Raw genomic sequence first — 26,335 nt, 5'->3', positions numbered from 1 at the left:
AAGTAAAAACACTGGGTGTCTTGTGAAGAGGTTTAATGCCTGAAGAGTCACATTCTTCAAGCAGTTGTGTGTGTTTCCCTCCTCAGCTGTGGGCATTTCTCGTGGTTATCCCACACGGGATAATAATTGACAGGATGCCTTTGTCTGTGGGGGATCAGCCCTGATCGAAAGTCCTCAGGGCAGGTGGGAAGGGAGCTCCTGAGTCACAGGATTTTCTTGATCAGTGAAGAAGAGCCAAGTATGTCCCTGTGGATTGCTAGAAGCACTTTTAATTTTTATACACCCACATTTATATGAGCACCTACCCCTTCATGGTGTTTTTCCCTGAGAAATGTTGATTTAATTTTGCTTTTTCTTTTTAACAGCCTTATTTATAAGAGTGTTTTTTTTTTTTTCCTGGCTGTGGGAACCAGTGTCTCACCATTCCAGGATAATGCTGAAGCACTTTTTGGAGAGGTCTTTAGGGCACCGTGGTGGATTTATGGAACACACAGCTTTGGTGCTTGCAGGAGGCTTTGCTCCACTGCAGGAAAATGTAAATACAACAGAAGAGCTGCATAAAGCCACAACAGAGGCCTCAGTCCCCAAGATGTCTGTCTGTCATATCTCCAGGCTCTGACAGTTTTACAAATTAGATGTAAAACAGGAAGTGCTCTTTGTTTCTATAGAAGTTATTTTTATCTGAAGCACCCAAATCCTTAATGTTAAAGGGCAAACAGAGCCATCTGACATTGTCCTGCACAGAAACAACAACCTCAGTGGCAACTCTTAGTGTTTGTCACTGTCCAAGTCTGAACAAAAAAGAAAGTAAACCTGAGATTAAACATTGCCCTGAAATCAATCAAATTGGTGCTAAATTAAACAGCAGGGCCTAATGAATATGAAAGGCCACTGATATTTTTAGTGAAAGCTCTGGGATTGTGCTTGGACCTGTGGAGTAACAGTAAAATCATAAAATCATGGAATTAATGACTTGGAAGGGACCCACTGGGACCATCCAAGTGCAGATGCTTCAGACTGCCATGGTAGAGTGGACAGGGAAGGAGACCTCTGTAGTAATAATAATGATAATAATTTTGTAATAATCATAAATAAGTAAGAAAAAAGGCCCTGGGTGGCAAACCTGATTTCTCAGTGGGTCCATCCTGCTCCTCTGCTCTTTTACTCCATTTTATGGGTGATACTTAAACAGAAGGAAGTACAAGAACAATAGGAGAGTTTTGGAAAGTATGTGACAGTGTGAGAGTAATAACATTTACACAGGGCCTTTCATCTAGAAGGAACCCAGAGGAATTTATAAACAATATTGCTTTATACAGTTTATAAACAACAAAAAAATTGGTTAGCTAAAAAAACCAAAGAAAACCAAAACAACCAACAAAAAAAAATTAGATAAAACAACTTATATGATTTGTTTTCCTTGTAATAAACAAAGCTTTTGCTACAACAGTATCACTGTACCCATTATTTATTGCATATTCCCTCTCTGTGCTCTCTGCCATGGTTCTGCTTTCTGGCTGCTCTGCACTGCAGGAGTTGAGGATGGAGTTTTGTAATTCCATTCCTATGGAGAGCTCTGTGTTTCATAAGACTCAGAAAAGAATTGCAGATTGATTATTAGAGAAGTAGCATCACTTCAGTGGGTTCTTGGAGCTATTTATTTAAAAATACACAATGGCCCTGCTTCACTGATTTTGGAAGTGATAATCCTGCAAGTCCTTTGAATGATTAAAGGCAAAGAATTTCTGTTGAAATGAGTTACTTCTTTTGGAATTTGTTTAGAAAACTGTTTAAAACCGCTGGACACTTCAGCTGACATATGTCATCTTTAATGAACCTTGCCAGGCACTGAACAGAAAAATCCTTCTTTCTCCAGAAATCAGGAGGTTTCCTTAGGATGGAGGTGAGCCTGGGAATCTCTGCCTTCATGGCTTTCCCTGTGACCCAAAAGATGCCATTTCTGCCTTATTTTGGGATTAGAGACAAAATCCTAAAAGACAAAATATTTTGTATTAATAACTGCCTATCCCCTCAGCTTGAAATAAAATAAAATAAAATATCCTCTGGTATAGGATACAGGTACAAGGTGTGACATATCTATTAAAATTTCTCCTTAGGAAACAGTAAATCAAAAATAGTTCTGAAAAAAGAGGAGTATGGACCACTGCAAAGGAAACTGGGAAACTGGAGAGAACTGGGGAAAAGAAACCAGTGCAAATGATGGAAAAAGAAAGTTTTCCTATTAAATTGATAGGGAAAAAAGACTGAGACAAGACAGAGAAGAACTTAAAATGCTTTTCATTAAAAAGTAAGAACAAAGTCAAGATAGGGGGGATGAAAGTCTGGGAAATACCAAAAAACAGATTTTTTTTTTTTTCTGTACTATAAATATTGTTGTAGGGAATAAAGTTCTTACAATGTTCTGTGAAATTAAAAATAACCAGTAGTGTCTTAAGATGAGTGTGATGGGATGTGCTTGAAGGGAAGCAATGTTAGGTGGTTCTGATTTGGCTTTTTCATTCCCTCAGCTTTATTAATTCCTGTATTAATTTGCAGTAGTTTATCAGATGTCTTTTTCCAGTGTGTTTTAGTGAGGTTTGAAAGAAATAAAACTGCTGTGGGTGGGGAGTTATGAGTGCATCGTTCTGCAAACTGAAAATAAACCCTGACTTAGCTCAGACAAGTTCTGACTGTTAACATCAGATTTTTCTAGAGAGAATATTGTATTCCTGTATCTCCTTTCAATCTTTATTTTATGAAGAAGCTGTGGAGATGCTGAAGAGCTGCCCCAGTGGAAGTGGTTGAAGTTTTATTAGTGGTGTGTTGGGTGATTTATTGGCCCAAGCTCTGTTCTAGCTGACACAGCCTGTAATGACTGTGCTCCTCTGAGCAGAGTTTTCCCAGTGAGCTGTTTGTTTAAAGGACAAGGGAGAGGACAGGAATGTGTTGCTTTTCTTCTCTTGGCTGCTCTCTTTGTGTTCACATTGCCATCACTGAAGGTCCAGGATGAGCTTTTGCAAAACAATTCAAGGAAAGCACTGGAGCCTTGGGTTTCTTGGAGGAGCTCAAGACTGATGGAAGGATCCAGAGTCAGAGGAGCGGATATTAGTGTGAATTTTCAAAAATGAGTTGAGGAGATGATTTGGTTTATTAGGAGTTTATGGATTTGAATCTCCAGAGGGTGGTAGAGATTTTCATCATTACCATAAGGGTAGTAATTAATGGAAATAAATGGAAAATTAATGGAAAATATATAAACCTTCTCTTTGCTCACTCACAAAGCAACCATTTGTGTAGCTCTTTGGAGACCTTCAGGTAACGTGGGATTCCTGTATTCTCAGTAAAATGAAATACTTAAAATCACCACAGCAACAAGTAAGTTTAAAGCATTTTTGGATGCAAATAATCACAAGCTATATCCTTATTGCAGTTATAATTTTATAACCCATTTTTTTTTTAAAAAGGAAAGAAACTGAGAAATTGTAACACTGAAGAATTCACCTATGGGGCTGTAGGTAACATTTACATCTTGGAAGTGGGAAAACTGAGGCACAGGATGTGAGGTCCCAGGGTGTCCTTAGCCAAGTTCCTCTTCAGAGGCATCCTGGAGCCCATTTCTTATTCCTCACTGTTCCGTAGGGCAGCACCAGTTGGAATTTTTGGGTGTAGTAACTTGATAAAATTAGCAGAAAAACTTGGACTTTGATTCTGTTTTCAAAATGCAATTTTTCTTCCTTTTTTCCCAGCTTTGAAGTTACTCATTTCCTCTGCACCGAGGCAGAAGATAACTGTGTGTACTCAAAAGTGGTGAAGTAGTTTCCAGCAGGTTTTCACCTATATTTTTGTGAGTGATAGGCCCAGTTAAGCTGGTTCTAAGATCAGATATTTTTTAGTACTTGCTTGGTTTGCTGCACTTTTGGAAGGACTTTCCCTGGGTGATCCTTTCTTGGATGACCTCTCCATGCTGTCATTAAAACTTGGAAACTTTGGTCTTCTTGACAGTTAGTTCTGCATTCTCATTATGTTCATTCCTATTGTAAACACGCTAAAGTTGCTGCTGTTATTGCTTAGAATGGCTTTTTCCTCTGTTGTTTTGAAGTCTGGTAGAAATAGAAGTTAATCTTTAAGAGAGTGAGGCTGCTGAGGATTGGATGGCCCAGCTCGATGGGTCACGCCGTGTCTGTCTTTTCATTTGCCTCATAGATGATGTTCTGCTGACTCCAGCTGTTTTTTTGGAAAGCAGAAAAACAATTTGCTTTTCCTTCCCATAAAGTATAACCCTTTGTTTATCCTTATGCTGCTGCAAGTTTCCAAAATGCAAAGACTTGCAAAGAAAAGAAAGGGAGGAAATAACTCCTTTTTTTTACCCTGTTTTTCGTATCGGAGAGCAGAGTTTAGGACCGAGCTGAATTGTTGACCTTTGTGGAGTTTATTCTTAGAATTGCTTGATTTGTGTGTGGAGTCTGATTGACTGAGCCCAGTTCACGGGACAAACCACGGGCAGTGGGTTTGGGGAGGGCAGTCCCAGCTTTTCCAAGTAACTCTTCTGTTCAGTGATCAGTTTTGGATTTGAAGAATTCTTCTTGCAGTTCTTCAATGGCTTCAGTTCACTGAAGTAATTGAGACCAGCTCCCTTTTCCAAGCAGGACTTGTTTTTTTGCTATGAATTGCTCAGACTCCTGTAGTTTTCTCCTGCAGGGATGTTACGAATTTGGGAAACACAAGTCACTGGTTCTGAAGTCATTGTAGAGATTTACATGACGAGGGTTATCATCTGGCAACTTTTAGTGCTGTATTTTATACATAAAAGGGAAGGTAAAAGAAAGGTTTGGGGGACCTGAATTCCTTTCCTGACCCAGATAAGAGCTGCCGAGGCAGAAGTCGGCATTAAAACCTCAGCGCTCCTGATCTATAATGTCATCGGAAGAACACGTTTGTATTTACAACCCAGGGCTGTATTTACAACCTTTTTTTTTTGCTTGCTTTGTTCCTTAAGAGGCTCTGGCTACCCACATTTTATGCACTCCTGGAATGCAATAACAATTGTGGCATCATCTCTTCAGAATTCGTTTTCCTTCCTGAGATCAGGCTGGCGATAAGGCCTCGCAAACCCTCCCTGGGTTCTGCCCGAGATGGGTTTCACTGGTGAATTCATTCTGGGTTTAACTGGTGAATTCATTCTGGGTTTGACTGGTGAATTCATTCTGGGTTTAACTGGTGAATTCATTCTGGGTTTGACTGGTGAATTCATTCTGGGTTTGACTGGTGAATTCATTCTCTCCTTCCCTTCCTTTCTGACCTTTCAAGCAGCTCGCTGTGATCTTTGGAATTTTGCAATTCCCTCAGTGCTCTGCTCTGGAAAATGAAATCCAGGCTTGTTTATCTCGACGGGGCCTGTGCAGGCCCAAACCCGCGTCCAAAGCGTTGTCAAATGGCCATGGAACCTTCCAGAAAGGTGCTAACACCTCCCACGCTGCTTCTCACTGCTTTGCAGGTGTGGGAAATAAAACCTCTCCCCTTCTGGAAGTTCTGCTGTGCTCAGGATGTGTTCTGGACTCTTCTGGAGCCTGCTGGAGCAGACTGGATGTGTGTGGATATCGGGTTCCTTTCCCTGCCGTGGGTGCAGAGCAGGGTCAGAGTCTCATATCAGAGATTCAGAAAATAGAAAACTTCACTGGCTGCATTTGGGGTTTATTTTTTATTAGGATTTTAAGCAATACACTGAATAAAGGTTGTGTTGGATGTGTTCTGAAATGCAGTTTGCCTGTGCTCCTTCAGCCCGGGATCCAGGAGCAGCTGCCCAGGGCTCCTTTAAATCACACACACATGTCTGTAAGGTCTTCAATATTTTGTTTCTTGCCCAATCAGTGAGAGGATTTAAATTGCTAAATTGACTGTATTAGCCTAAGATCTGATGAAAAGTGAGATTAACCATTTGCTTGATAGCCTCCTCCTTCCCCTGTTCTTTCCTCCTTATTTTTTCATGTAAAAATGCTTATTTTTAAATACAAATTATTTGTTTTATTTCTAAAAATTTTATTTTACTTATAACATTTTATAAAAATATATATTTAAAAAACTTTATATTTGAAATGCCATTTAATGTGATTCATTTTAAGCCTTTCCATGTTTTCATTCACAGCTGTTTTGTCTAAGAGGTATTTTCTTATTTAATCCTCAGGAAAAATTATCTTTTCTGCACTAATTTTTATCCATATGTGTAAATCTATTTTTAATGATAATTTAAAGGTAATAGAAAGCAGGTGAACGGTGGAAATATTGCCACCAATTTTAAAGGAATTACAAATTTTCCCACTGTGTAAAGTAAAGTTTGTGCAAAAGTATTTAAAGAGACTGAAGGCTTATATAGAGAATTGTAAAATTCAAAAGCAAAAGCATTTTAAAAGACTGAGAGTTTGTATATAGAATTACTAAAAATGAAACCAAGAGCACAGTACATCCTTTCATACAGTAAAAATCTAGAAAAGGTTGGAGTGAATTGTTCACCAACAGAAAGGTGTCAGTCAAATAAAATTAATTAAAATGTGAAAATGCAAAACCAATCGAGTCAAACATCAATACTCCCTCACCCCAGAATGTCATTTTTGTATCAAAATGGCTTTAAAAATGCAAACAAAAGCAGAAATGAATATTTACACATAATTAAATGTTCAAAATAGCTCATCTAACCACGGCCTTATCTCTAGAAACAAAAATGCAAGCATCCACTGAGTGATATTAGCAACTGCAAGGCTTTTGTTTAGACTTTTTGTTTTCTTGGCAATAAAAAAAATTCTTTGGAAGAAGTCATTAAGATATTTCTTAATGTTGCCTTTTTAAACTTTGCAGGCTGCTATCCTTGTCCAGGGCCAAACATGAATCCTATTGCTCTTGGAAGCCGTTGGCTTGCTTATGCAGAAAATAAGGTGAGGAGGGGTTTGGTATCAAAAAATACTTCTAAATTTTGTATACATAGGGGGGAAAAGTTTTTTCCTGAGACCTTTTCTTTTCTATGTGCCAAAAAAAGTCTGTAAGAGGAGTTGCATTAAAATGACAGTCCTAAGTATTTTAAAACGTTAGGTCTTTACTTTGCACATTTGATTTAATCTCAGTTTAAGAACTTGGAAGGCAGAGAAGACAGCCATCAATGTGTATTTTCAGTGAGGTAACTCAATAATCAGCCCATTTTGTGCTTTGAAAGTTTAAAGCATTTTATTACAGACACTTCTGAAGGTAGGCAAAAAAACACTTCCTAAATTCTCTTTGGGGAAACTGAGTCAGGACAGAGGCTGGGTTTGTCTGAGCCAGCACAGCAATGCATTCTGTGCATTAAATAAAACAGCATTAAATTGGCCACTTTTGAGCAGCTTTGAAAAAGTTGAGCTCCAAGAAAAAAAAAAAAAAATTTAGGCTTTCTCTCTTCTTTCTAGAGACAAAGAAAATAGATTCCCAAGCAAAGAAATGATCATTGCTTTTACCCAGAGGAGTGGTTGTGTATTTAAAGCTTGAAGTGAAACCTAAATTCGGCTCCTAATGCCTTATTTTGATTTCAAAGCAGATGTTTTTTCTCCCTTCCACCTGTGACTGGAGAAGCTGTTTCTAGAGCTGAGCCAGAAACTATCAGAGGCAGATTTTAGAAATCTATTTGCTGTTATACCTCCTCCAGCACAGCTGATTTCTTCCCAAATGCCTGCCTTTCCTTTAGTGCCACACCTTGCTGATGCTGGAAAACCTAACCCTGCTCAGCATGGGATTTAAAAAGTACTGCTGCCAAAATATCAGCAAAAGAATTGTATCACAAAGGGAATTTAAATGGCTTGTGTGTCCCCAGGTGAATTCACTGTGGGCTTCCCTAGTTTAGGTGTTTTTATTTAGATATTTAAATATAAGCAGGACAGAAAACTGTAGAAACAAATACATTTTACAGTAATTTTTAATTTTCTTTAGCTCAAATAGTTAAACAGGCAACATGTCCTGTGTGCAAGCAACAAAAACCTTTTTTCCCCCTTAATTTTGCATAGAAGCACAGATTCTATTGTTACTTAGGGTTCAAAGGCAAAACCTACTTTTGTAGGGTGATGGCAGGTACAAGAGTCTTGTTTTGATTTATTGATTTTGAAGGCAGGCAATAAAAAGCAAACCCCATATACATTCCTTTAATCTATTAAATGCAAAGTTTCAAACAACTCTTTTCCTTTGTCATTTCTTTGCTTGCTCGTCATAAAAAGGAGGGGAAAGCCACACTCGGATTCTTAGAATGGCTGATATTTAATGTTACATATACATGGCTAAAGCTTTTGATTATATTTATTTAAATTTATTTGTGGTATTGCTGCCAGACCAAAAATCCCACCATTTCAAAGTTTATGAATTCTTAGTGAGTACTCATCTGGTAATTGAAAACTGGAGCGGGGGACGCGACAGTCTGGGTGGCACCCAGAAGATTATAAAAAGGGGTTAAGTGTCTCAGCAGGGCTTTTTGCTGTTTGTAGGAAAAAACACACCACTGTACATGATAAATAAGAGCTCTGGTAATGGGTTATGGGTTTGTGTAGTTTAATAGTAGTGACTTGGTTGCTGTCTTTCTTCTTGTAGCTGATCCGATGCCATCAGTCCCGTGGTGGAGCCTGTGGAGACAACATTCAGTCTTACACTGCCACAGTCATTAGTGCTGCCAAAGTGAGTCCATCATCTGCCCTGGGAGAGCTGCTCCTGGAACATAATTATGAGGTTTCCCTGCTGAATTGGGCTGTGTGTCATCACCCCCTCCCTTCCCTGAGAGGAGAGCACGCTGAGAGCCCTGCAGCAGCAGCACCGTGCCTGCCCTCCCCATCCTGCAAATCTCTGACCAACTGTAGCCTTCCACAAAGTGTTTCTGTTTCTGAACTGATTTTAAAAATTTTCATTTATTACAAACAGCTATTTACATTAGAGGGAAGTGACAGTGGGATGGATTTGTATAATGGCTGTTCGTAGTGGCACTAGTTTATATGATTAGAAATCAACATTGTGAATTATTGGTCTTTTAGCATCATGAAAAGTGACTTTACAAGTGCCTGGTGCTCTTTGGACTCCATCACACCCCCATTATACGTTTTGCTCTCTCTGAAGGGTGACAGCACAGTACTGGAGCTAATTAATTACCTTCTTTGAAGGTTAGAGCTTATTAATGACTGTTTACATATAGGTTCCATTGCCTCGTTTTTGTACTTCAGATGATGTTATAAAATCCCTCTGCTTTCAGAGAAATGTCTGGGCTTTTGTAGCATCAAAAGAAGTTCATGGCTTGGAAAAATCTTAAACAAGACCGAGCACAACTTTTGTTTCACTGTCTCCCTCCCAGCTCCGTTCCTTGCTGCAACAACAATTTCATTTTCTCACACACACACACACACACACAGAGTGAGTTTTGGCACCGTGGGGTGAACTCGGTGCTGATTACAAGCTTCCCTTGTAACCACCAGCCTTTTCATTTCTGATATGTGCAACAAAACAAACCTAATAATAGGAATGAAATGACAGCGTGGGACAGAAGGCTCAGTGGCACCGAGGAAAACAACAGTTAGGAGAAGCCACAGAGAGAGACACAGGGCAGGCCAGCTCATGTGGAAACAAAACAGAAAAACAAACATAGTCCATCACAATCACAGTGTGGCCGGAGAAGGAGAAAAATCACAGCTTTTTACATTGTTGAGGGGAGCTGGAATTGCTCCTCTCCTGAGGTGATCTGCTCGATCTCCATGTACTTTGACCATCAGCACAGTTAAAGAGGTGTGTGGGGAAATCTCCCCAAATTCCTTCAATCCCAGCATCGTGAACATCTTTTCTATAGCACAGATAAGTTTGAAAAATTGAGTGGCTTAGTGTGATCAGCCACAGTTTGGATCAGATGTGGCAAAATCCTGCAAACAGATCAGTGTAGCTGATGGCCTTCCCTGCTGGGTAGAACTAGCAAGGGATCATAATCCAGAAATTCTGCTGTTAAGCTGAGTTTATCATGCTGAAGTAGTGCTATTGCATCATGTGAGTAGATACTGAAGATAAAATGTGTTTATAATCATAGGAAAGAAAAGATTGTTAGCCTCTGTACAGAGATAAACTCCCAGAGAGAGTTAGGAAAAGGGATAATCCCCAGGGCACGGGCTGCTGCTGCTCTGTATTTGCACAGCACATTGCTCATGCTCCTGCCTGTTGGATGTTACTGTAATAGACAAGATTAATACTAATATAGCTTTAAATATTTGCATGATTTGGCTCTTGAGGAGTGTCTCAGCCTTAGTGTATTAATTTGTTATCCATGAGCATGCCACAGTAAATCTGCAATGTTTAATTTATTAGTGATTTCATTGAGTCTTGGCTTGCTGTCTAGCAGGTTTTCATCTCTGATAACTGCAGGGCTGACTTTCTTGCTGGCAATAGATGCTCCATATATCTGTTGCTCTTTGTCCATTTCATTGCCTCCCCATCAATTCACTCCTTCCTTATTTAATTCTTCATTTATGAACCTTCATTTATGCTATTGTGTCCTATCAGGGGTTTGTAATTCTTTGCTTTGATTAGTGCAGGAGCAGCTTTTTTGGAAGTGGATGTCCTTTCCTTTTCCTGCAGTGCTGCTTTTTGGTTCAGAAGTGGTTCCATTAAAGTTCTTGTTTTGCCAGGTTACCTTGGGTTACAGCCTTTTCTCTGGTTGGTTTCCAATTTTCTACTGAAGTGAAAGAACCTTCCTATGAAAGAGAAGGAAAGCTGAGAGCTTTCAGCAGGGCCACTTTGGAGAATTGCCTTTCAGATCCTCTCTAGAAGGTCTTGGTGGCAGCACAGAATATTTTCTGTAATAGTTTTCCCTTTGCTGACCCATGTCCTGGTGGTGCCAGGGGTTTGTCCTCAGTGAGAGCTGCTGCTCTTGGTGCAGCAAACAGATTTCCTCCTTAATCAATTAACTTGGGAGTTATTTGGGAAGGTCCCTGTTCACCAAAATCACTGAGGTCAAAGTTGTGATTGTGCTGGTGGCTTTCTGAGTGTTCATGTTCTAAAAGCTCTGGTAGTTTCTGTCACTTGACCAAGCAGAAAAATTTTGGGAAGCAGAAAATGTGTGAAGATTCCCATTTGGATGAATGATGAGTGCAGATAAAAATGGATGTGTTTGGAAAAATGAAAGTAACCTTCCTTAGAGGTGTTGTAGAATGCACTCAGTGCATGCAGACAGGAAAGTCCCTTCCATGGGATAAAGATTCTTTTCAGTTCAACAAACAGTGGCGTGGGCACAGAATTTCTTTCAGAATAAACCTTATTATCCCTTTGTTCAAACTGAGTGTGAGGCTCAGCCTCACTGTGTTGGCACCCAAGGCAGATCTTTTTGATGTCTCTTTCTGCTTTCTATAGGTTTTTCATTTGCAATCAAATAGATCATATAAAATGTATTTATTATGACAAACAGGAACAATATATTGTGTTGTCACTAAAAGGATTCAATGCCTTTATTGGAACAAAGCTTCCTAACAGGCATTGGATGGTGCATTTTAATTCTTTTCATCTAATGAAAGTTGTACTTACTTCTCAATTAAATGAGGTATGAGGGCATACATCTATTTTAATTCAATATATATATTTCTTTATATTCAAATAGATGTGAACAGTCATATTTTGAAGTAGATAGGGTAGACATGAGCATATAAATAATGTGTGTTTCTGCACACTGTGGATCATTGGTTACAAAAGAAACTGCATCCAGTATTTTAATTTTATTTAGCAGCAGACTTCACTGGCGGGTTCCCATCAGTGACAAAGGGACTGGGACAGTGCAAACTTGAACCCATTTCATTTAAAATGTATTTGCTCTGTCACATGTCTCACATCAAATTATAAACCAAGTCCTTCTCACCTCATAACTCCTTTGCTTGATTCCTTCTCCATATCTTTTAATCCTGTACTGGTAAAGTGATTTAGCAAAGGCTGCATCTGTTTTCTCTTGTTACCTGATAACTTCTTAATGAGGACTAACAGCTTATGTGAGAGCAAGGTCATTAGCCCTAATGGATGGAGGGGACAGCTGATATGGCATGGGAAAGGTTAAAGATTACCCCAGAAGTTTTTGCAAATATACACAGCAGCACAGGGCAGTAAGTGCTGTAATGGTTCTGCACTGATATTTCTGAGCTAATGGCCTTGGCCACATCTCTGCACACCTCTCCCTGCTGCAGGCCCACGCTGCTCCCACACTGCTCATTTCCTTCTAGAGAGTGTCAGTTCATGGTTGGTGCTTTGCCGTCCCACTGCTCTCATTGTAAATATTAAAGATATTTTCTAAACCAGGTCAGTTACAGTTTTTAGCCTTTTCCCCTGCCCAGGTATTTTGCCCTGTAGCATTTACTGCTTTATAAACTGAGAACGAATCATTTTCTAGGATTTTAGCTATTGGCCAAAAACCTGCCTTGTCAGTTTTTGCCAGGAGAGCTGGAATGCATCCCTGTGATGGCACTGGGGCTATTTTAGGTTTATTCCTCAGCTGTCAATATCTGCTTTATGTTACCTCTCCCAGCCTCCTGAGCTCGCCACTGTTAAAACCCGTTTTATTCTCCTCTGCCGTAGCCGGGTATAAAAAGAAATAACAAGAAACAAATGGCAGGATATTACTAAAGACTTTAAACCCCCAAAGCCATTGCTGTGCTAAAGGCCTGGCTCGATTTTAAGTGGAAGTATCTCCATTAGCATTAATGGGGTGAGTCCATCAGCAGAGGCATCTCAGAGGTTAATCAGCCTTCCTGGCTGGCCATGGCCATCGATACCGTGTGGCGCCTGCTGCTGTTGGCCCTTCAGAGGCTTTCCTGACAACACACTAACAGACTTTGTGTAAGTCATTTCCCATGAATTATTAAAACAAACGTTTGGCTGCTAATTGATGAACACTAATGTGTTTTCTAATCACTGCAGTTTGAGATTTTAGCACTAAACAAAGCAGTTGCAATTGATTTGTGGCTGCTTCTTGGTTTCAGCCTGGGATCTGGACATTTTTTTCCTTTTCAATTTAGCAGGCAGCTTAGCTTGTCTTTTTAGTTAAGAATTGGCTTGTTACAGTGTCATTCCATTCTGATCTCTTTTGCTATTTCTTATTTATATTGCATAATAAATCTGCTCAATTCTTTGTAGGCAAATAAGGCACAGTCCTTGGTTCAAGGAGAAAATATTTAAAGTTGTAGTTGGGCTTGTTTTTCTTTCAGTCTGTATCTCTCCTACTGTGTCTACTCTGCCTCTTTCTCCAAATAAAATAAAGCAAAATAAAAATAATCTTCAGCATCTTTAGCTGCTAAAAGCTGGTGCAGTGAATGTGTTTTCAAACCCCTGTCTGGGAAAGATGCAGAGCCTGCAAAGTCCCATTCCTTGTGCTGGGATGTGCCTGGGAGTTCCAGGACTTCGAGGGTGGCATTTTTAATTTTCCTGGATTTGAGTCTCATATTTAGTTTTAATGCTTAATTACTGAGTAAAAAATGAGTGTGTCAGATGTAGCAAAAGACAAATTCTTGGTCTGTTGCACTGTGCAGAAGACAGAACTCTGTGAGCTTTAGGGGCTGTTTGTATTTTGTGTGAGCAGTACCCTCCTCACAGCCATCGTGGCCTCGTCTTTGATCCTTCTGGCCATGCATGCTGTGGGAGTAACTAAAATCAAAGTTAAAAAAAACCCCAGCACTGGAATACTTAAAATGCAAACACATAAAATTATTTGAACAGTAAAATACTTCTTTTTTCAATAATGCTTTGGCATAATTGACTTCCAAAAGAAAGGTGAATTCTTCCATTTGCTAGCACGCCAAATTTTTTCAAGCTGTTTTCTTGCAGCCTTTTGCAGCAGATACACCACTCCTAAAAAAATCCCCTTCCAGAAAGAATCTGAGCTGAACCCACAGCACAGCCCCAAGCATCATTTGAAGGAGGTTTTTTTCCCTTTTTTGCAGACAATAAAGACTGGGCTGACAATGGTGGGGAAGGTGGTGACCCAGCTGACGGGGACGCTGCCGTCGGGAGCCACCGAGGAGGAAATCCTGGCTCACAGCAACCTCCGCAGGAGTCCCCTGGTGCCTGGCATTGTCACCATCATCGACACCGAGACAGTGGCAGAGGGACAGGTAACAGTGTGCACACAGCCAGAGCCTGCATGGCCACCTCCCTCCCAGGGAAATCCTTTATGTGGTGGTGGGAGTGAAAAATGAACCGGAGTTTTGCCGGGGCGGGGAGTTTTACAGACCCACAGAGCTGGGATAAAATCCTGCTTGGGACTGAAATGCAGCCAAAATATATATTGTCCTTGCAGCATATTTATGTGACACTTTGACAAGATCAAGTGTGAAGTGTCACATTTAGTCTCCCCAACACTTGTTCCTAATTGACATTGATTGATGCTGATCAGTGGAAGAGGAGCTGGAGTCTGATGATCCTTATTAATACACAACAGGGCTGGAGTGGGGGGTGTTTGGGAATGGGGGGAATTGGTGAGTTCCAGGCTAAAAAAAATGATGGGAGAAGTTGGGTGTGAAGTAAAAGTTATAATTTTATGTAAATCCCAAATGCAGTCAAGAGCACAATGCTGTTTTGTGAGCATTTGCACTGTTTTATAACAATAGAGTAAATTTCCTGTATATGAGAATACACAGTGCAGTGCATCAAGAAGAATAATTTGTTACAAACTCCACACCATCATCAGACAATTTTAAATTGCTGGATTTTCCTGTCTTTATGGCAGGGAAGATATCCATGTCTTTTTTTGTTTGTTTCTACCACTCATTTAATTTTAAAGTGCCTGGTCCTGGATTCAGTGTTTATGCAGAACTCCCACACACTTCATTATTCTGTAACTAGTCTGTGAGATTTATTTTTTTTCTCATGGTCACATTTATTGAATTTAAAGCAAAAAAACCCTCTATTTTTTTCTTGTTTTCCTCTATCTTTGATGCTCATTGCAGGTAAGTTAGTGAGGTATTAAGGACACATCAGAAGTCAAATATTTAGCCAAGTTATTTTATTTTTTTCTTGACAGGAAAATAAAATTTTTTACTTGAAAAAAAAAAACCAAAACAAAGAAAAACTTTGATATGGTTGTTCCCTGAGAATTAATTTTGGAAGTATTTAGCCAAGCAATGTTGCATTGAAAGGGAATTGTTCATAAAACACTATAGACATTTTCTTCCAAAGTTGAAATAAAAGATCATAATGGAAAAAAAATAATTAGGATCTTATAGTCAGGTTTTAAAATAATTCTGGGATTTGTTTTGGTTTCCAGGAAAAAAAAAAATTCTTGGCTCTTCATATACAATAAGGAAAGAAAAAAAAAGGACAATTTTGACTTCATAAATTTCTGATGAAGCTGTTTAATGTGGTCATTATTTCTGCAGGTCTCTGTCTGTGCTTTGATTCTTCTGCATAGCCTAGGGGGGAAAAATGATAGATCTTAGGTTTTTAAGGCTTGTTAGATATGATTTAGAGGTTTTATGAACTTGTCCTCTGACCCTAACAATGGTAGGGAGCTATCAAAGCCTAAAGGGCACTCCAGGAGAGGAGCTGTAAAAATGATAACGTTTGTCTTGTCCAAACCCTGCTGCTCTAACATAAATAACCATCAGTTCTGGGAAAGTAAGTTTTGTCTTGAACCTCTAGGAAGCTGGATATTCTAATTGTTTGTATTGCATTTATATTTTTGTGATCTGAAGTTTTTAAATGCTGTTAAATTATATAATTTATTTCCAGTGCTGCAATTTGCTTTCAGAATTATATTTATTTCCAGGAAAAAAGAAAATAACCTTTTTTCTGCATTGTTAGATTTTCATCATGCAGGAGATTTTTTTAAACAATTTTTTCTTACTGGAATGTCCCTTTGGCAAAAAGGAAAGCTGATTAAAAAGCAATAAATGCCCTTTATATGTGGTCATTCCACACTGTGAGTGCAGAACCTTCTCCTGTGAGGGGTGTCCTGGGTGCCCCCCCTCCCTCTGAGTCTTCTCCTGTGCCTCCAGCTCTGTTTGCAGTGGAAATGTCAGGGTTTTGTGAGGTTTTGTGCAGATGTGAGCTGGTAGATCCTGCTTTTGGCAGGGATCTTGGCATGTCCCAGGAGCCTGGCAGGGATGTGATGCTGAGTGCTGGCAGCAGAATTCCTGCGAGGAATGCCAGTGTGGATGGCACTTGTTAGTGCTGCCTGGGTCACCTGGCTGGCTTTGGGGCAGGGCTCAGGGCAGTGTTTCAGCACCTCTGCCCTCTCAAGGAGGTGAGAATGTCTCTGAGCTCCTGGTGGCTGTCCTGGGCTGCAGCAGGCACTGCAGCATGGAGCTGGTCCCTGCATCTCTGACTTTGTTTTACTCTCCTGTGGAAATCAGCTTCCTGGGAGTGGTGACCTGAGCTCCATCCTCCCTCTGGCCGAGGTGGAGGGCTGGTGGGCAGGCTGGTGATGCCAGTGCTCTCTGCTTTAGGGTCACTGTCTGTTCCAGTGGTTTTTCTGAAGTTACTGGTTTATAGAATCACAGATTCACAGAAGCAGTACATTTGGAAAAGACCTGCAGGATCATCAAGTCCAGCCTTTGACTGAATCCTGCCATTCCCATGAAACCAAATTGCCAAATTTGCTCATTTTTTGAATCCTCCCAGGGATGGGGGCTCCATTTTCCTGTGGGGGAGCTCCTGTTCCAGTGCTGAAGCACTCTCAGTGAAAGGGTTTTTCCATGTTTTATCCCCCCAGTTTTCAGATTCCTGAAAAGAATCAACAAACCCTTCCTGCTGGGATGAGGTGCCTGGTTTGGGATGTCCATGGCTGTGCCCATCAGGCTCTTCCTCCTCTCACTGAGAAATCCTGAATTTAAAATTCCAACCAAATATTTTCTGGGCTAAATGGACCCTTGGAAAGCCCTGAACCCATTCAGCAGGGGTTGGTGTGTGCTCACACAGGTTCCAGCCTTGTCACAGCAATTTCAGAAGCAGGGAGGAATTCCTTTCCCATCATCAGTGCCCTCCTAATATAAAGTAAATACCTCACCTCCTTCAGGTCAGTAAAGATTTCTATCACCTGCACAGCCTGACTAAGAATTTGGGTGCTGCAGTGAAAGATACTTTTTCCAAGTAATAAAATATGTCTGGAAGATAAGGTTAATAAATGTAAGGCAGGCAAATACATCATTTTGGAGGAGAAATAAGAACTTTTTTTTTGAGTGGGGAAGCATTTTTTTTTTTACATAAATGTGTCTAAAGTTTTGCAAGGTAATGATCCAAGTACTTTTTCAGTTATTTCAAGCACAGCACACAGGTTCTAAAGATGGATTGAGCTGCTCTGTGCATATGTACAAATATAACAATTTCTGTGCCAGGAGGATGAGGAAGGGACATGTTTTGGACACAAACCAGAGTGCTAACTATAATTTTCACTAATTTTTAATAATTTCTCCCATTTCAAAGGCATTAAATATGAGGGATGTGAGAGGGAGCTCGATGTGTCTCATTCACTGCCCTGTGCTGCCATGGCAGAGGGTGAACTGCAAATGCACAGAAAAATGCACAATTTAAGACCAAAGAACTCTCCTAATGTAATCTTGCAGGATTAAATCTGCAGGGAAAGTATTTTTAATAAACCTTATGAATGTAGATATTGTAGTAAGCTCTCATCCCCAGCAGTTGTTTATGTGATAGCTCCTACTTTCAGAATTGGTGCTACTTGAAGAAAATTTGAATTATGAGGTAATTAAATAAATGCAGAGGAATGCAGAATTATTGACATTGGCTGTCAGGAGATATTTGTAAAAGGAATAAAAATAATTATCGAGATGCCCAAGTAACTTTGTGGTAAACCAAAATATGTTAACAAGGTTGTGTGCTTGTTTAAACTTCCTTCTAATGAAGTGTTAGCAAACTTTTCAGTTAGATGGAAGGACTATTTATTTGAATCCCTTAATTAGTTGAAATGGATAAACCTAAAGCTGTACAGATGTCCTCTTTTTCAGTAATTGGAATTAAACGTGTAAGACTTTATTGGCTTGGGTTTGAAAGAAAAATTATTTTCTTTCGACCTTTGTTTCTGTATTCTTAATTAATTCATCCACTGGGCCACCCACGTGCAGGCTGCAATAATGACCTTGCTCAAAAGTCACCAGTTTTGGGGCAGAATGTAAATCTGTTCAACATCTAACAGTTGGCTGACAGAGAAAGATGTGGCCAGCTCAAAATCCAAACTCGCTGCTGGGCTTGTGCTTGATGAACTCTCCCCGTGCAGCTCATCCACAGCTCAGCAGTACTGGAGGGAATATTTTCAAAACAGCTCAGCAAAATAAGATAACATGTTGATCTATTTATGTTTCAAAATGTGATCAGGGCTTTTTTTTTTTTCTTCTGTTCCCTATTAACTTTTTATTGCATTAAAAAGGAATTTTCAGGAAAAAAGCAGCTGCAATTTCCAGAGTTCATTTTCATTTGGTGAGGAGCTGATAGCAATTGAACCAAATCAAGATGCTTATCAGGAGCAGGAATTGCTGTGAAATTTTGGTCTGAAGCAAAAAGAAGCTCAAAGAGTGAAGCATATTCAATAATAAAACTTTAACTACAGACATAATTCCACTGGTCATTAACACCAGGGCTTTTATTTTAGGAGCAGCTTTGGCAAAGGCTGATGTGATGTCCTGATGCTCAGAGATTTGGCCTCAATTTTCTTCAGTTTTTATATCTCCGTGTATTACAGAAGAATTCTTTTTATATATAAATATAAAAAGAGCAACAGGATTCCCTCAGAGCATAATACTGTCTGCCCCACTTTTATTAAAGGAGATCTGGTTTTTGTCAAGAAGACATTTTTGTCTGAGATAAATGGTTCAGGCTGAGCGTGAGGCTGGTTTGAGTTTATGCTGGATTCTATTAAAAGGAGTGCAGTAGTTAATGCCACAGATCTATCACTTTTAGCCCCTTTCCACTGAAGTTTGACCTTGGCTGTAACTTGGGGGAGGCTCTTTGTGAATCAAACTCCAGCTCTTTAAAGCATGGGGGATCTCAAGTGTACAGCAAATATTTGTTATACAATATTCATATTTATAATTATTGCCAAACCTATTTGTTTTTATGATGATGGGATTACTCTTTTCTTAATTGTATTAAGAGTAGGACCTGCTTGATTAGATTTGGGTCCATTTTTATTTGTGTTACTTTCATGTTTTATTTAAAAACATGTCTCCACTGGGATAAGTGGTGTAATTTGCCTTTAAAGATTAAAATAATTAAAGTCATAATTACGAGTGGCTTCTGCTCAGCAGAACTGAAAATACCACAGAGGAAGGAAAATATGGCATAGGAGGAAAAAGCTCTGGCTGCAGTTCTCCCCTGCCCTGGCAGCAAACACTGCTGGCTGGCAGGAAATGCACCACTGCCCTCGGTGCTTTGTCTCCTCTTTTAGGGTGAGATAAAGATGGTTTGGTGTATCTTTGATAAATCTCAGAGTTCTGCTATAACAGGGCTGCTTTGGCTCAGCCCACCCAGCCACGGGCTCTTTGGCTGGGCAGGTTTGGGGAAAATCCTGTTGCTCTCTTGATAAAATATTTCTGGGCATCAGGAGCAGCTGAGGGCTCGTTCAGGAGGAGCCTTGGTAGAAAATTCTCAGTGTGGGTCTCTTGTTGGGAGCTCTGCAAGGAGGATCCTGCTGGAGCTCAGTGACCCTGTGATCACCAGAGCAATGCTGAGATTTCTGAACCTTTCTCAATGAGAGACTTTGAAGGTTTTTTAGCAGAGTGCTTAGAGGCCACTACCTTGGAGAAGGAAGCCTTGGGAGGAAAAACTTGCAGCCTTGGGATTCCTGTGGGCTCTGCAGGCTCTGGGAGGGAGAACGAGCTGCTTCCCTCGAGCTCTCTGACAGCCCCTGTGTGTGTTATTAGGGAAATTGTCCCTCTGGTTTGATTTCCAGGAAGAATTCCCAGCTCTGCTGTTTGCAGGGGCACAGAATCCTCCCCTGGCTGGAGGAGCTGCTGGTGCTGGTTTGATTTTCCTAAAGCACTGGGTGTTGTATCAGCATCGTTTTGATTTCCTGAAGTTCTGTTAAAAAAGGGAAATCATGCTGGGATTTAAAGCTGTGCAAGCTCTGGGATGGGAACCAGGCTTTGCTTTGGTGGCATCTTTGAGGGGGACATTTGGTTGATGATGAGTTAAGTCCAATTTTTTTCTTCCTTTCTTTGTAGTGTTGGAATTGTAGAAAGTGACGTTTGTTATCCCCTGGTGCAGTGCAGAAGAGCAGAGTTAGAGATGACAAATCCTGAAGATTTCAGTGGGTTGGTGATTTTAAAAAAGCACTTTTCTCTGTTCCTAAAGGATTTATTTATTTCCTAAAAGATTTATTTTTAAAAAGAGGAAGAATATTTTTTCCTCTTTCCATGCACAAGTGTTGTTTCCCCGTGTGTTCCCAAAGCCAGTTCTGCCCATGCTGACTCAGGCAGTGACACACATCAGGTGCTGAGCAAGGAGCCCTGAGTGGCACATTCCCACTGCCCAAGATTTCCAAATTTTTGAGTGATGAAGGTGCCTTTGTGGTTGGTTTTTTTGCTTTTATTTTGCTTTACTTGGTTAGTACAGGGCCTGAACATACTTGAATTTGAATCTGCAAAGGCCAGTTTGCTATACCAGAAAATCAGCTTTTATAGTGAAAGGGGGAGATCTTTAAAAACTCCTTTTGGAGTATTTTTTTTTTTTCAAGAAGATATTTTTAAGCAGTAAATGACAAAAGAATTGAAAGCATGGGATCAGTTAACATCATATACAAATAGAGACTTGGACTTTTTTGACTTCTCAAGTTTTCTAAGTCTGATTTTAAGTCTAAGGTGTTTTGAAGTTTTTAGTGTTGTGACTTTTTGCTTCGTGTCATATTTCCAGAGGAAGAATATTTAAGGATCAGGTTGCCATCCAGTGCTCCTACCTGTTGGACAGGGGTTTATGTTGCAGGGGTGATAACAGCAGTGCATTTATCATTTTTATTTTTTCTCAAATAAAGCCATGTTGAATTAATCCTGTAGAAGAGGCTGCATATGAAATACCCCATATAACTGTTTCTAGCAATGATTTAGTTCCTGTGATACCTACACATTTCTCACTGAATATTCTTATTTAACAGGCTAGACCTGCAAAAAAATTCTTTGTAAAGCTGGTTTGTGGTGTTCATTTGTCATTATCATGTCTCTTTAATTAGAGCAGAGTGCTGAGGCTGAGCCCAGCTCCCTGGGAGTGGAGCAGTGATAGATGATGGCTGGGAGTGCCTGAGGTTCCCTGGCTCAGGGGGAGCTGTGCTCCTCTGCAAAGCCCTCAGAAGATCTCCAGCCCCTCTGGCTTGGTGGTTCTGGAAGGAGCAGGAAATGCTGATGAGGGAGAGCAAAGCCATAATTGTGCTGGGAGGTGCCAGAGGAGAGCTCTGGGCTCTGCCAGCCCTGCCCAGCCAGGCCCCTCCAGCCCCTGCCCCTCGCTCCTGCTGGGAGAGGAGCCCTCGTTTTCTGAAGTGGAAAAATAGCTTCAAATTATTTTGGTATCTCTTTGGGATAGGAAGTATTAAAAACCTTGCAGATTGTTTTGGAAGAGGCAGACAAATTATTCAGGGTGGTTTTGCACTGTCTTAGTAGGAAGATGGTTTTTGCTCACCACAAAATCCCCTTTTTCAAGTCCTCTTCTGACTGATCTTTCTTTTTGTTTTGCTTAATTCAGCTTTTAGGATGATGTAATCGAGGAACAAAATACTCCTACAGCTCTTGCATGGTTTTGTCCACACATCTTCTGGTTCTTTTCTATAAATCTAGGAATATCTTTGCTTTTCATGCAATTAAACTTAGATATTTTGTCCCTTTGTATGTCCTCACACTCAGCTTTGGTTTGACTGGGCCTGGAGTTTTATCAGCTTCAAATTTGCTTTTGTTTAAAACACCAAAGCTCATCCTTTGTCCCTTTCCCCAAAAGCAGCTGCACAACACAGATCTCAGTCCAGGTATTTCCTTTTCCACTGAATTTCCCTGCACTGTGTAAACTCTCTGCAATGTTTTAATTCCTTTTTTGTTCACAAGAAGTTATTTTATGAGGGCCTGATTTTTTGATAACAACCTTTGTAAGTGTTACCTCATATTGAGTGGGACAATTTCAAGTTGGAGAAAATTCATGTTAACTGTGAATTGCACAGTGCAGCTGCTTCCATCCACACTCCCAGCCCTTGGCATTCCTTGCATCCTTTGGAAATCCAGTTCCCTCCATTGCAGCACCACTGACAGCAGGGTGGAAGCTGTGCTGTTCTCACCTGAGGGACTCCTGGAAAGCAAACCCTCTCTCTCTGGGGTTTGGTCTAGTCTTTCACTTATTTGCCTTACGTACTTGGGATCAAAATACTGATTTATGTAAGGGTTAAATATTCCCTTTCTTTCTAGGATGTAATTTTGTGATTGGAAACCTCAAATGGAGCTTCCTGCACAGCACAGTGTAGTGAGCTCTTTTGCAGTCAGCAACAATTCCTGGAGCAAAACAGGACTATTTTTCTATTTTCCCTAATTTGAATAGGATAAATAAATAGGAATAAATAGGATAAATGAATAGGAAATCCAGGCATAGAGTGGATAATCCTTTCTGGCTATTAGAGCAGGTCTCATGTCTCTGTGTGTGAGAGAATTCCCAGGATTGTTGGTGCTGAGCTGACAGGCAGGGACACTGTGGATGTGACAGCTTACAGAGCAACCCCTGGGTCAGTAAGTGGGGGTTTCCCTGGGTCAGTGGATGGGATTTTCCCTCTGCAGTGTTTGTCCCTCTGACCTGGGCTGTGCTCTGTCCCCAGGTCCTGGTGAGCGAGGACTCGGACAGCGATGGCATCGTGGCCCATTTCCCTGCTCATGAGAAGCCCATTTGCTGCATGGCCTTCAACCCCAGTGGTAAGAGATTCTTCTGGGTTTTGGGGTGGATGTACACAAGGCAGGAGATCCCATGGGAATGTGTCCCCTGGCTTTGGAGGGATTGCTGGTCCCCCTGGGACACTGCAGGTGACCTGCTCTGTGGAGTGCTGGATGTTTGACTTTCTGGAAATTTCAAACTGTAGCAACTCTTTCTGTGGTAAGAGAGAGGAGATTCACTCTTTCTTCCTCTGCTGAGGAATTCTTGTCTGCTGGGATCCTGCCAGCCAGTGCCCACATGGTTGTGATCCTCAGGTATCCAGGGGATCACCACATGGATTAAATTGTAGTCCTCCATGAATGCAGAAATAAAATAATTTCACTGGTTTTTAAAGTAACTTATTATTTGTTTGCTAATGAAGAGTTTGTGATCTTACCCTCTCTGCTGAGTGAAATCAACTAAAATCTGAAATACTTGTAAGAAACTCCTCAAAAGTACCTGTTTCTCTCCTTCCTCTTTATAAATGAACAGTCACTGTGGGCAGCAGGTGCACCTACAAATATTGTGTATTAATTGATCTTATTAATCTGACAATTAACATTATCTGCAGATAAATAACGTTCTGGCTGATTGCAGCAGCACTCAGGGAAATGGTCAGGGAATCAACAGCTTCCAGTGCCTAAATTAACAATTTCTAAAATGCAACAAATGCCATGAAGATCAGGAGGGTGAAGTCACATTCCAGAGAATAAAACTAAATGTCTGTCATTTATGTTTTCACTTTTGCTGACCAGTTGGTGTCATTCTGACACCCCATCTGTTGTGTCAGAACTCTTTAACAGTGCAGTGCAGTTCACTGGGATTTTGTGACAGAAAAGCTGTATTCTCATCTGCCTGGATTTTCTTGGAAGGGAATTTTTCATGGAGCTCGGTGCAGCGAACTGAGAATCCTCAGTTCCAGAACAGTAATTTTGCTTTGTGCTCTGGAAGAAGGATGATACCTAAAGTGAAGCAATGCAAAGTAAATGAAATAAATAAGTGAAAGAAATACAGCTGCTTAAATTAGAATGGTAAATGGATATTAATTAAATGCCTCCTTAAGAGAGGTTCTAGGATAGTGTAAATTTTAAGGGCAGCACAATGTTTATGCAAAACCAAATTATTATTTTTCAAAAGGAAGGATATTTTTGCAAATTGCTGGATTCTTCTATTATGATCAAATTCTTTGGTTTGCTCAGGTACTGGGATGACAATAACTTAGAGAGTGACACTTAGATCAAATGGTGTTTAATGGCAAAACACTTCTTTAAGTGGTGTTATTTTTGGCTCTGTGAGATTTTCAGGAGGGATGGGGACAAACCAGCAGAGAACTCTTCCTCCAGTGAGAGCAGCACTTAGCCCAGGATTGTGAGCTCTTTATTTAACATCAAGGCAGGATTTTGTTTGAAGCCAGGACTGTAACATCATCCCAGCTCATTCTCCAGTGGTCATTGGCAATCAGGCTGAGCTCATTACAGAGAGCAAAACAAGAGGTGGCTTTTGATTCTGTCCTTGGCTGCTTGCTCTGAAACCCCAGTTTTTCTCCTAATTCCAGGCAGTGATCAGCACACAGTGCCTGCAGAGCTGTGCTGGCCAGGCTAACAGGGAGCACTGCTCTGACTCACTGAGAATTTTACTTTCTGGAGCTGATAAAACCCTTAATCCCATCGTGTCTCAGCACAGGAGCTGCACAGGTGCTCAGGCCTGAGTTTTGGGAGGATCCCTTTATAGGTTTTTATTGTGTTAAAAACAAGCAGAATCCTCCCTTCATTTGGACAGATCAGAGGTATAAAGGCCTTTATGAACTGTGGTAATGAAAACCAACTTGTGTGTGAATGATCCACATCTCTCCACACTACAGGAATTGGTTTTTGTGCTTTTGAGAGTAGTTTTTATTAAAGTCTGCTGGGCTGCAGCTTTATTTCAGTCAGTTGTCTTTACTTCACCACATTTCAAAGAAAGTATAGGTGTTTTATTTGTGCTAAAGCTGAATTGCTAAATACCTTGTTGTCTACACTTGGGCACGTTCTCCACAGCCAGTGCACAGTCTGGTTTTTAGCCCATGAAGTTTCTTCCTGCTGCCCCTGCAGAGGGGAGGAAGGGCCAGGTCCTCTGGGCTCCCCAGGGAAGGTGTTTTGGGCACAAGGCCTCAAGGATGCAATGTGGGAATAAGTGAAACATGAAAACCTGTTAGAGATGTTGTTTTCACAATTTATAGATGAAATAAATTGTAGAGAAATCAGCCCTAAATTTTAGATATAATCAATAATTCTGGAGCCTTGGTGTTCAGGTGTTGAGTTTGGTGTTGCAGGATGCCAGGACATTTTCATGTGGACACTGCTGCTCTTCCTCTGGAGTTCCACTTTCCATGGGAGCCTCGAGTGATGCAGACCAATAGTGACTAATTTTGGAAGCTGGGCTGAGCTTCTGGGCCCACCAGAGCAGGGGATCCCAATTCCTGTGGGAATTCCTGCTGTGGTCAGTGCAGAGCCTGAGCTGGACTTGGCCTTCTGGGCTCCAGATGGGATTTCCAGAAGCATCCATACAAACTCCTCCATCCCTTATATCTGCTTTGGGAGGCAAGTTAAGTGTAGAAGTTTTCATGTCTCTTCAAAGGTTGTTTCAATCATTCACTCCTGTTTTTGGAAGGTTTGGGCCTCGTTTCCCTGTTAGGCTGCACTGCCAAGAACTATATGTACAACAAACCCTGTGGGCAGCCAGGAAAGATGAGAATTATCCCCTTGGATTTTTTAGGGCTTCTGCTTCAACTTCCAGTTTGTTAAGGCTAGTAAGTAGCCTTAGAGCCTCTGAAAAGGACATTTTGTTACCTAAGCTTCCTGGTGGTCTTCTCCTGGGACAGTCTTTCCCAGTAAAAGCTTTTCTCTGCATTCAGGTTCAGCACAGAGGGGTTTTCCAGCTGCAGGACTCGAGCCTGGCTTCTCACCCTTCTAGAGGGAGCAAAAGACACAATATTTTTCAATAAAAGCCCTTAAAACAAACTGAAAATATAATGATTAAAACATTTCTGTAGCTATAGCTCAATCCACAACCAATTTGGGAGTAGGACCAGCTTTTGAATCAATGGGATGGGCCAGGTCCATTCCAATTTTAGTGTCAAAGAGGAAAATTTTCAAATAAGATTCTCAGTTAGTAAACAGCTAAAAAATGGTGCTGGTTTATAAATATCTGGGTTTTTTTTTTCTTTTAAATGTAGTAAATAAATGATCTGCTTTCCAGAAGTGTTGCTCCTGCCAGCTTGGCAGCTGAGAGCTGTGAAGTGCAAGACATTGAAAATTTAAAATAATTACGCTTCTTTGGCTACAAAAGAGATTTTCCACCCATTAATAACAAGAAAATTAATGTTGGGCCAGCAGTAAAATAGATTAAACTGTGTCCCCCTTGGGATGCCTGACTGCACCTTTAACAGACCTGAAATTGCTGTGATTATTTT

General features: G+C 40.6%; 1 protein-coding gene across 7 annotated transcripts in view; it reads left to right on the top strand.

The window, feature by feature from the left end:
- The window catches only part of BCAS3 (BCAS3 microtubule associated cell migration factor), a 298,303-nt gene that overhangs the window by 39,889 nt on the left and 232,079 nt on the right, over positions 1–26,335 (top strand). For all 7 annotated transcript variants that reach the window (XR_009489142.1, XM_059865710.1, XM_059865709.1 and 4 more), the window contains exons 10-13: positions 6,850–6,926; positions 8,596–8,679; positions 13,947–14,117; positions 22,793–22,886. Coding sequence is in view for 6 of the 7 variants with exons in the window: in XM_059865710.1 (XP_059721693.1) it covers positions 6,850–6,926; positions 8,596–8,679; positions 13,947–14,117; positions 22,793–22,886 (426 nt within the window). In the remaining variant the exon portion in view is untranslated. The remainder of the gene's footprint in view (positions 1–6,849; positions 6,927–8,595; positions 8,680–13,946; positions 14,118–22,792; positions 22,887–26,335) is intronic.

The sequence above is a fragment of the Haemorhous mexicanus genome, chromosome 22, assembly GCF_027477595.1.
Source record: "Haemorhous mexicanus isolate bHaeMex1 chromosome 22, bHaeMex1.pri, whole genome shotgun sequence".
NCBI lineage: Eukaryota > Metazoa > Chordata > Aves > Passeriformes > Fringillidae > Haemorhous > Haemorhous mexicanus.
This window is presented reverse-complemented; position numbering and strand designations above follow the sequence as displayed.